The sequence below is a fragment of the Galeopterus variegatus genome, unplaced genomic scaffold (assembly GCF_000696425.1).
Source record: "Galeopterus variegatus unplaced genomic scaffold, G_variegatus-3.0.2 Scaffold115, whole genome shotgun sequence".
NCBI classification, from domain to species: domain Eukaryota; kingdom Metazoa; phylum Chordata; class Mammalia; order Dermoptera; family Cynocephalidae; genus Galeopterus; species Galeopterus variegatus.
Genome location: NW_007726226.1, coordinates 537,030 through 548,749, shown reverse-complemented (window position 1 = coordinate 548,749; position 11,720 = coordinate 537,030). Strand labels below are relative to the sequence as shown.

At 37.0% G+C, this 11,720-nt stretch overlaps 1 protein-coding gene across 2 annotated transcripts in view; it reads right to left on the bottom strand.

Annotated features, from left to right (window-relative positions):
• SLU7 (SLU7 splicing factor homolog (S. cerevisiae)) overlaps positions 1-6,499 on the bottom strand; it is a 17,398-nt gene extending 10,899 nt beyond the window's left edge. Inside the window, exons 1-5 of one of the 2 annotated variants that reach the window (XM_008587083.1) lie at positions 6,424-6,499; positions 3,523-3,705; positions 2,732-2,885; positions 2,054-2,134; positions 1,104-1,268 (exon numbers count right to left, since the gene is read on the bottom strand). In XM_008587083.1, coding sequence (XP_008585305.1) covers positions 1,104-1,268; positions 2,054-2,134; positions 2,732-2,885; positions 3,523-3,689 — 567 coding nt within the window. In that variant the 5' untranslated portion in view covers positions 3,690-3,705; positions 6,424-6,499. Of the gene's footprint in view, positions 1-1,103; positions 1,269-2,053; positions 2,135-2,731; positions 2,886-3,522; positions 3,706-6,415 lie in introns of both variants that reach the window. The other variant, XM_008587075.1, reaches the window with a different exon arrangement.
• Positions 6,500-11,720: the final 5,221 nt, after the last annotated feature.

Sequence of the window (11,720 nt, the reverse complement as noted above, 5' to 3'; positions counted from 1 at the left end):
CACCGGGCCGGCCCATGAACTTTTTTTTTTTTAAATCATTTTTATTACTTACAGCCTGTTCCACTAATTTTCCTGAAGCTAATTCTTCTTGGAGTTTCTGGGCTTTCAATGTTCTTTTTGCCTAAAAAAAAAGAAGCATTTAAATTTTACTTACAACATTCAAATGGCCACTTAATTTTTATATATTTAAAATGAATAATTTTATTGTTTTCAGAAAAGGTCACTGAACAAGGTTATCTCTTTGAGATTCTTTGTAGCCCTAAACCTTTGCCTCTAAAGAACAGGAGTTATGAACTCCTGTTTGAACCAGGCATTAACGTAAACTGAGCCAGATGGCACTAATCGTAAACTTCACAGAGCAAGCCCTGACAAAAAAAAGACAGTTGCCATTTAACTCCAGATGACTGACCCTTGCCAGGTAGGCCCAGATTACCAGATATTACAATGTTGAAGAAAAGATGAAATCCAGATTTTTATATGAAATCTTGTGATTTAAAAAAAAAAAAAAAAGGCACTGTGACTAGGGCTTTAAAGAAATGGGGATGAGTAGGTAAAAGTCATAACAGTAAAAATTAAAGTTGAATTAAAATAAAATAAAATTTTCTGAAATAAATTATCTATTCCCATTCTATCACCTCCAAATGCTATGTAAGGCAACCATAAAATAAATCCGTGGGTAAGCTACAGGCTGGGGGCCATAAATATATAATCACAAAAAGTCAAAAGTTTTAGATACTAGTTTGTTCTTATGCTTCCAGTATCTCTTGCTTCCTACATCAGGGAGAAAAGGACAATACAAGAAGCAAAGAAGAAACTGCTGCCAATAGGGCTAGCATACTGTTTATTTCCACTAATCAATTAGGCCTACTACTACTAACTGTAAGTGCCACATTTTTCTTTTTGGCATCTAGCCAGTATGGGGATCCGAACCCTTGACTCTGGTGTTATAATACCATGCTCTAACCAACTGAGCTAACCAGCTAGCCCCTGAATGCTACCATTTTTAAAGTGGTTCAAGACTCAAAAAATGGAGTTGCTAAATTAGAGATATGGCAAAATTTACATTCTTTAAGGACAGTAGGAAAATAGGGAATTTTGGTCACCAGATCAACTTTGGCATATTCTTCTACAATTTTCATGTGTTCTTCTGGATTGTAGCCATTCCACCGATCCCTCTTCCCATCATAGTCAAACATCAGTTGAGGCTGGACATGTTCATCTGGAGCTATATTAGTACCTGTAAATTTGGCACCAACTCGCCTAGGTCTCTAGAAAATAGAATAAGATTTAAGTTTTTCCTAAGTATCTGTAGCCCAGAGGAAAATTTCACATAACCTTTACAGAGTGTGTATGAACATATATATGACTTTGTGGTATATTCAATTATCAGTTCTCTTCCAGCAGAAAATTTTTATGGTGCTGAACCCACTGCACTCAAATTTTTATTTAGCTTGTACGGTAGTTCCCCCTTATCCACAAAAGATACATTCAAAGACCCCCAGTGAATACCTGAAACCATGGCTAGTACTGAACCCTATATATACTATGTGTTTTTCTATACCTACATATCTATCATAAAGTTTAATTTATAAATTAGGCACAGTAAGAGATTAACAATAACTACTAATAAAATAATTATAACAATATACTGTAATAAAAATTATATGAATGTGGTCTCCCTCTCTCAAAATATCTTATTGTACTGTACTCACCCTTGTTACCTATCTGATAATCAAGATGGCTATTAATTGACTAATGGGCAGGCTGGACAAATGGATGATTTATGTCTCGGGTGAAACAGAGCGGGAATGCACATGATTTCATCATGTTACTCAGAACGGAGAGCAATTTAAAACTTATGAATTGTTTATTTCTGGAATTTTTCAGTTTATATTTTCAGATCACAGTTGACTGTGGGTAAGTGAAATGGCAGACAACGGGGGACTATTGTATCTAAATATAGGTAATTTTAGAAAGACAGAAGCAAGCTCTCTGATAAGGAAAAAAGACAGACTCTGACAATAGTTTCCACAATTTTCAAAGGTGAATTTACCTCAAAGCAGTCTTTCTTTTTGTGTGTCATGGCCCCACAATTTTCACAGGCTCCTTTGCGGTACTTGGTAATTATACAACTCTATAAATGGATATAAAGGAAAACAAAGAAAATGTTTTATCTACTTGAATAAGTTAGAAATAACCTTGGCTCTCATTATTATTTTGTCTAGTGAAATGATTTGTTAGGAGGAAAACCAGTTAGAGTCTCAATACATTTATAAATGAGAAAGTTTAAGGACTTCAGCAATATAGAATTTACATAAGAAAATACAGAAGCAGGGCCGGCCCGGTGGCGCACTGCTACAGTGCGCCACTTGGGAGCGCAGCGGCGCTCCTGCCAAGGGTTCGGATCCCACATACGGACCGATTCCCGCTCACTGGCTGAGCGAGGTGCAGGTGCAACCCTGAGGGTTGTGATCCCGTTGCCGGTCCCGGTCCGGTACGGGCGCGACACTGAGGATTGCGATCCGTTGCCGGACATGAAAAAAGAGAAAAAGGGGAAAAAAAAAAAAAAGAAAATACAGAAGCAAAAGTAGTATGCACTGTGAATTTCAATACCAGGTAAAGGGTTATATAACCTATTTCTACTTTATATATATATTTTGCATTAAAGATTCTTATATTCTTAAAATAAAATCTCCATATCCATGAGAACATATACAAGTTGCCTTCATACCTCTTTTACACCCCTCTTATACCATTCTCCAGAAGAGCTGAACTGCTTTTGTTTCTCTGGTTGTGGTCTCTGATGCTTTAACGTAGGTCTTTTCGATGGATCAATATACCATGGCACTGAAGAAATATACTGAGGAATATGAGGGTTGATGTCTCTGTAATAAAATTTTAAAAAAAATTTTAAGAATAAAGTTTGAAAATAATATTACAATTACAATGGTAGCATATATACAGAATCTAAGAACAGAAATATTGTAGGAATGGGGAGAATATGGCTGCCATCTCTATAATATCATAAAGAACAATTAAAAATAAAGAAGTAATTTATATTATTGTGAAAAAATTTCCAACCAAGAAACTAAGAATAGGGATATAGCTGAAGGGGGAACAGAACAGAAGGAAGATAGGAATGTATGTTTGTGATCTAAGTCTTCTATCAGAGCAAGAAGTCTAGCTTCAGGTAATGTCTAGAGTCAATTGATTAAAATAACTCTGTATTCAGAGATGTGAAGGTAACAACCAGAAAAACTCACAATAGAAAAGATTTAAAAGTAGCCACTTCTGTAGAGTTGGCCAGGGAGTGGGAAAGATGGAAAAGGACTGTTGCTATGCATTATAACTCTTCTACATTATTTGATTATTAAACTTTCTGAGTATGAGATTGATAATATATGTAATAAGACCAAAAATCATGTAAATGGTAAAAAGTTTCTGGTCAAAGCAAAGGATGAGAAATTGATAAACTAAGCAGACATGAATTTGAATTTTGAATTCAAATACTAAAGTACTTACTTTCCTTCTTCATCAACTTCTGCTGGAGCATTGCCCAATTTTCGCTGTTCTTCTAGCTCCTTCTTCTTTCTCCAGTCCTCTCTGGTCATCTTCTTTGGTTCCTCCAAACTCATTTCTTTGGACCCTGACAGGGGTGCAGCATTAACTGTATCCACAACTGCAGCCATGGTTACCTGACCTCCTCTAAGAAAAGGAAGAAATGTTAAGTTTACAATAGAAGTAGGCCTTCATGAGTCCATCACTAAAACTACCACAAATTCATCCTAATAACACATACTGTGGGTTATATATAATGTCTCATATGTTCTTATTCTTTCATAGTGTCTGCAGGGAAGGGTCTCTTTCCCCTTCTCAAAGTCTCTATGTACTGTTAGCACTGTTTCTCCCTCAACTCTAATTTACAAACAGAGAGAGACATACACACATGTGCTTAAAATTTCATAGGACTCATATATATATATATATTCCTGAATTCTTCTTTCTGTGTAAATGTCTCAAACTATTCTACCACAGTAACCTTTAATGAGAATAAACAGGGTCCCGTCTCTGTTCTTCTTCAAGATTGAATGTCTCAAGAGTTATCTATATTCATTCTCTCTATTTCCTTACCTCCTACTTTCCTCTTCAATCACTAATTTAGCTCCCACCACCTACCATTCTAAAGAAAGAGCCACCACTAAGTTATCAACGTGCTAAATTCAGTGGACATTTTTCAGTTCTGTTCCTTCCCTTTTTGATATATTCTTATCCCTTGACTTCCACGACACTATATTGTCTAGTTTTTTTCTTGTACCTCTCTTGCTGCTTCTCTTGTTATCCATTTCTGCCCAGTTATTTACTGCTGGATTCCCCAGGCTCAGCCAGAGCCTCTTTCACCACTCTAAACTCCACCAGTGGACAAACTCATCTACTTCCAAGGCTTCAACAGCAACAATATACCACTGTTGGCTCTCCGATTTATTTCTCTACTCCAGACTTTTAATCTGAGTTTCAGATACATATAGCCAATTGCTTACTTGACATCTTCACTTAGATCTCAGAAACACCTGAACTCAATATGTCTTAATTCAAACTCATGATCTTCCCTCTGAAATCTAGTCTCCTTCCAGTTACTTACCTCAATGAAAGACACCATCCATCTCTCTACATAGGTGTTCCAGCTTATCCCCACATCTAGTTCATCACTAAGAATTATTTTTACCTTCTAAATATCACACTCATCTACTATTTCTCATTCTCAATGCTACTGCCTTAGTGTGAGTTATCACTTTTTCCTACATACTGGTATCCTCTGATTCCCTCCAATCAATCCTCCACAATGTGGACTTTGTTAATTTTTCAAAACACAAAATTTGTTAATGTGTCCTACTGACCAAGCTTAAAAACCTCCAATGCAGCACTATCCAAGAGAAATATAATGCCAGCCCCATACATAATTGTATGTTTTTTAGTAACTATGTAAAAAAAGTTAAAAGAAACAGGTAAAATTACTTTTACAGGATTTTACTTAACCCAATATATCCAACATATTGTAATTTCAAATGTCAATCGACATAAAAAAACTGTCTCAGTCTTTAGAAGCCAATGTGGATTTTACACTTATTTCAACTAATCACATTTGCAGTCTCAATAGCCACAAGTAGCTAGTAAATATCATACTGAACAGTGCAGCTTCAATGGATCTTATTCTTACTCTAAAAACCAACATCTTTTTAACACACCTACTTGGTCCACCATGTTCTGGCACCTGCTTACCTTCCAGCCTCCCAACCACAACTATCCTCTTCTTCATTCTCTAGCAACTGCACAGAACTTCTTGTAGTTCCTCTAGCACACCATGCTCCCTGTAAACAATGGACCTTTACACAAGCTCTTTCTCTATGGGAAGTGCTCAATGGCTAGAAGTCTATGATGCTACTCAAAGGTGTTCTATTCCTGTGTCGGATCTATAGAAAACCTCCACAGACATTTGTGTCATATATGAACTGATGATGGCTTAAGTATACTGTGAAGTGGAGGACAGTGGTAGATTTAATCATCTTCATTACAACAGCTATCATTTCCTGAGCTTATCATACACCATCTCATCTAATCTTTACAACAATTAAGTTTAATAAGACCATTAAATAGGTCTGACTAACCCCCTTTTATAGTGAAGAAACAGGTTCTGACAAGTAAGACCCTGAGCCATGGACACATGCTACTAAAAGACAAATACCTCAAACCCAAGCGTGTCTGACTCCAAAGTCGGTTCTTTAAACCATTGTTATACTCTCTTCATAGGATATTGGCTTGTGGGCATGCAATATTAAAAATCAAAACTGAATAAAGTATTATAGTCACCAGGTTGAACTTATTCAATTCCTTCTCTGTGGAGCGGCCTACTTACTCCAGGTGAAAACAGTACTCCTAAACAGCTCGCACTTACTGAGTGCTTACTGTGAGACACTGCTTAGCGCTGGACATAGATGATCGCATTTACCCTCATAATACTTCACTAAATAGGGTCATCCCTACTTAACGAGAAAAACTGAAGCTCAAATTAATTTTTCTGGTGAGGAAACAGTCTGTCAGGTTGGGTACTGAAAGATACCATTCTCGCTCGCAATCCGGGGGCCGCTCAGGGTCTCCGAGGAGAATTTAAAATTACCAACAAAAAGGGGACATTCTCACAGTTAGCCTGCCTCTTTCCCTAAAGACACAGACTTGATCTGGCAGAACACAGGTACCACGCCTGCGTCCTAGGACAGCAGCGTCCTTCTCGGTCCCCGGTCTTCGCTACCTCCTCAATCTGGGGCTCATCACTCCCGTGAGGATATTTATAATAATTAGGAGTCTTCCACTCATTTTGAGATTTCCCCAGTTCCCCATCATCCGCAAGTTCTCGGAATACCTTCTTACCCCGTCCACCACAGCTGACTCCAAGACCATCCGACAGAAACGAAGCCAGTCGTTCAATGTTTACTTCCTGGCTTTCCGACCTCTCCCGGCAGCCACTGCCGTAAGTTCCGGACGACCGGCACATGCGCACTAACAACTGTCGGAGGCTATGGCTCACTGGTGCTACGAGTCTCGCGAGATCTCGAGGAGTGTCTGTCGTGCTATTTACCCCGGCGGTGGGAGGGGTTAAGGTTGAGCGGCTTCTTTACGACTCCTACCTGGGATCTTTTAGCGTGGCAGAATGTTAGGAGGTAAAAATAAATAAGTAAAATTAAAAAGTTTGGTACCCGGAGCAGACAACAACTTAAGCCTCACTAGAAGACTGTGAAATGAATAGGGAAGTTCTTGACGTGTTAACTAAAAAAAGCAATTAAAATTAGTATTAATTAATAGCCAGGCTGTGTAACAACGCTGGAGATGTGAACACATGTGTCTTTCTCTCCTCGAATTTACATGAATGAGGAAGACACTAAAATAATTATTCAAATATGTAATTTACACTTGTAAAAAGTCGCTATGAAGGGAATACTAGGTGCTATGTGAACATAAGGCGGGTTTCCGTAATTGTGACACCTTTCCCCGAAGTGAACCTGCGTTTTATCGTTAGAATAAAAAAAAAAAAATACTATGAAGCTGTTTCCACTTTGGAAAAACAACGGTATCTATGACATCCCAACCCTCCTTTGAAAGTATACATATGAAATAAAATACTGGAAAATAAGCACTGTTTTTGTTGGTAGAATATCCTGTGATTTTTTTTTCTTTGTGCTATCTGTTCTGGTTTTTCTGTTTTTCTGGGGTTTTTTGTTTGTTTGTTTTTTCCCCCTAAAATAACCTGCATTCCTATTCAAATGTAAAAATTAAAGTAGCTAACATCCCTGCATCCATAAAAGAGCCCACGGTACTGAATCTATTTTTTATGTTACGTATTTCCAGTGCCCGGAGTTTAGGAACATAAATAATAATTGTGATTTTACAGGGAGGTAGATGAAGGAACAGAAAGTCAAAGACTAGCCTGAAAGTGAATAGAATCAGTCTATTAATCACTTTTTTCCCCACTTAAAAAATTCCTGAGATTTGCTTGGGATTGAGGCCTAATTAGCTGTAAGGAAAAAGAAACAGTTTAAAACTAGAATAGATTAGGCTCATTTGCCTCCTGTTTGTTACAAATGGGCATGATTCAGCATGTTTGTTAGAAATAAGGTACATAATAAGAGTGGTGCAATTGTGCACGTGTGCCCGTTTACTGACTCAGCATGTTTGTTGTAGTTACTTATGCATTTGGCTTGTGGCCACTATTGTGTAGTAGTAATATAAAAGAGACTGCTCTGTACTGCTGGTCGGTGGAGCATGGAGGGTCAGTGGAGTAGAGCTTGAGCTTGTGTCTGAGAATAAACCATGTCTGTGAGACTCACATCTGGAGAATAAAGTATGTCTACCTTTCAGAAAGCTGCCAGAATCTTCTTTCAATTACTTGACTCATGACCTACACATGAAGGGGCAGAAGGATCTGAGATTCCAGCCTGACATTAGCCAAAACAAAAAACGACCAGGCACAAGCCAGAGAGCACATCTCCCAGAGGAATTGTAGAACGTGCTGGACAAGAAAATGGAATCTTTTCTAAGGTTTGAGTTCCCTCTAGAGGATTCTGAGGAGGGTTTATGGAAGCAGGGATCAGTTCTTGGATGGGTTGCTGTTTATAAAGCAGGATTAGGAGAAACTGGGATTAACTCAGGACTAATTGCTGTTATGAGTTACAGTAGTTTAGCAATTGGGTATTCCCAGTAATAGTTGGGAATAGCAAAGCTGCTCTGGGAGAATCACTACTAAGAAAACAGTGGTCATTCAAAGAGAAGTTGTTTATGGTTTACAGCTGCTGCATGACTTTGGGAGAAACAATACTTCCAGTTGGTGAGAACAAGGAGGGGAAAACATCCTAAGGAAACACAAACCTTGTACCCCCAAACCTTAGTATGTAGAGAATACTCATTTGGAAGCTATAGATGTTATACAGATTTAGTCTCAAAAGTTAACACTTTTGTGTGCTGATGAGGTAATATGGACATGTGAAATTAAGAAAGAGATAGGAAGAAACATAAGGTGGTGGGGACAAAAAAAGGACAGGGAAGGGTCAGTACAGGTATGCGTGATTTTTTTGTCCTCTCTTTTCTTCACCTTGAGTTAGCAACTCTTCTCCATGTCTAAAATAGCACCCAGTGTTTATTAGATATTCAATAAATATTTGCTGAATGAATGAAACAATCAATTTTGGTCCTGAATTGCCAGGGAAGAGGAGATGATGAACCGGCATATAATGAGAACTATTTCTATGCCAGGTGTAGTGTTAAACCTTTTGTTGAAAGAGTAATGCAGGGTCAACTCCTCTCTCCCAACTTATCTGCAGGTTAAAATATATATGGTGACCTGTGGAAAGTAGAGTTGGATGACACAGGTTAGCCTTGATCTTTTGAATTTATTCCTTCATCTTGTATTTTTCAATATATTCCCATCTATAGAAACAGGAAAAGATCAACTTTTTCAAGCAAAATTTCTCCTTACATCTGGGGAATTGAAATTCCTTTTCTATATCTTTATTTTTCCTCTGTCTTCTCTTGTTCTCCTGCCAGACCTTCCATGCAGCTTTGATGAGTAGAATATATTGTTGAGATGTTAGAAGTTTAAAATAAATCACTATTAAATGATAGTGTGTAGAGCTAGGGCTGGGTCCGGAGCTCACAGACCCCTCAAGCCTGTTGTCCAGACTGCATCACAAACCCTTCGCACGCAGGTCTACGAGCTAGGTAACCAGAAAAAATGTCCTTGGAGCTGTAGGTGAAGAAAGAGTAGTCTTTTTTCAGCACACACACATCTAAGAGCTAGGTAGTCCAAAGAGAAACTCAGAAACTCAACTGCTACCAGCAAACTCCAAAGAAAAACTGAGCAGCTGCCAGCCAAGTAAACATGCTCTACTTTTAGATGCGAGCTCTCTGCCAGCCAGTGCTGCTTCACAAAACTCAAGAACACACACTAGCAACAAATTAAAAAGACACATGGGTGTGCATGCACACTAACTCCATCCACATACAAGTTGTTTACAAGGAATGTGCTGCACCACCCCCAACTGGACCTGAGGCGAGAGGGCCTGACTAAACTATTTTACTTTCCTCACATAGTGTTTTAAAGGAAGCCTGAATTATGTATTCATCAGGATCATCACTGTTCCTAAGACAGACTTGTGGTGCTGTAATAGAGACAGCATCCTAGCCTGAAGTGTTGAGGATAGTCCTGCACTTAGGGAATAATCAGTCCATTCTTAATCACAATCATAATGGAATAACTCAAGCACTGCTGTTTGATCTGTACTTACATTTCTTCTTAAATTTTTTTAAAATTTAATTTAATTTAATTTTTTTTTTTTTTTGGTGGCTGGTTAGTACGGAGATCTTAATCTTCTTAATTTTTAATTCCGGTTTGCTAGTATTCTATAGACCCAATATTGGTTGTTTTCCCCACCTTATTTTATATGTATTTTTTCATATATCTAACTGAAATATAACAATTATATATCTGTTTTTCTCATTTATTTATTTTTCTGTTGGCTATAATGTCCTTCCTCCAATACTGTCCCTTGTTTTTGATTTGAACTGATCTAATACTCTCTGGACAAATAGTTGATTAGTTGAAGTCATTAGGAAAATGGTTTTGTCACCACCTTGTCTTGACATTTTGAAACTCATAATCTTTTAAGAACATGATGACCACAAACACACCTCAAGAAAAAAATCTCTGTATTTTGATATCATATGAGTAATAATCATAACATTTACTTCTTGGAATTGGAAGGCATATTCACTTCCTTTCTATCTCTGTGGGGAGCAGGTTAAAGATCGTTACATTTGCATGTTCCATGATTAAACTACTTCTAAAAAATGTTTTTTGCAGGGTACTTGTCAGAAAAAGGAAAAAGAAAAGGTAAAGTTAGATTTAACTTCTTTGTAGTCTTTTGAGGTGGAAAAATTAAAGGTATAAGTTTTTAATTGTAAATTTAGAAAATAATTCTGCATTATATAGATAGTGTTATATATGATTCTGTATATCTGAAACTCTTCAAAATAAATGTTTCACTCCTAAAATTTTAGCAGCACCAAAATCTTTGCCTATATCATTTAAAAACTTTTCTAAAAGCTGAGGCAAAAGTTTGATCCAGTGCTTTTTTTGGGGGGGGGAGGTGGAATTCACTTAACATACAGTTAACAATTTTAAAGCATAAAATTCAGTGGAGGTTAGTGCATGTACGTTGCCATATAACTGCCACCTCTCTCTAGTTTCAAAACTTTCTAATTACCTCAAGAGAATACCTTGTTTCCAATAATCAACCACTCCCCATTCTTCCCTGTCCCCATCTCCCGGCAGCCACCAATCTGTTTTCTGTCTCCATGGGTTTGCTCATTCTAGATATTCCATATAAAAAGAATCATATAATACGTGATCTTTTATGTCTGGTGTCTTTCATTTAGCATGTTTTAGGGTTCATCCATGTTGTAGAATACGTCAGTACTTCATTTCTTTTTATGGCTGATTCACATGCCATTGTATGTATGAGAGTCTTCAAAACGTTCATGGAAAAATGTGTATAATTTTTTACTCTATTTTTCCATGAACTTTTTAAGTACCTCTTATATAACCACAATTTGCTTGTCCATTCATCTGTTGATGGACATTTAGGTTGTTTCCACCTTTTGGCTATTATGAATGATGTTGCTATAAACACTTGTACAACTTTCTGTGTGGACATATGTTTTCATTTCTCTTGGGTATATCTAGGAGTGGAATTGCTGGGTCATATGGTCATGTTTAAATTTTTGAAGAATTGACAAAATTCTTTTCCACAGCAGGCTGTTTTACATCCCTACTCTGATGACTTTTTATTGTGTTAGTTTATTAATGCTAACATTACTGAGTGCTTAGTATTTGCCAGATCATTATCTCAGATTGTCAAGGTAAGTACTATCATTATCCTCATTTTACAGATGAGTAAACTGAAGAATGAAGAGGTTATGTAACAGTTTGACATAAAGGAGTCCAGATTCCAGCCCAGGTTTGTTTTACTAGAAGTCATTTTAACTACTCCTATATATTTACTTTAAATATAAAAAGTAAATTTAAAAAAAATGAAAACCAAACCAAACCAAAAGAACCAAAAAAAAAAAAAAAAAAAAAAAAAAAAAAAAAAAAAAAAAAAAAAAAAAAAAAAGGA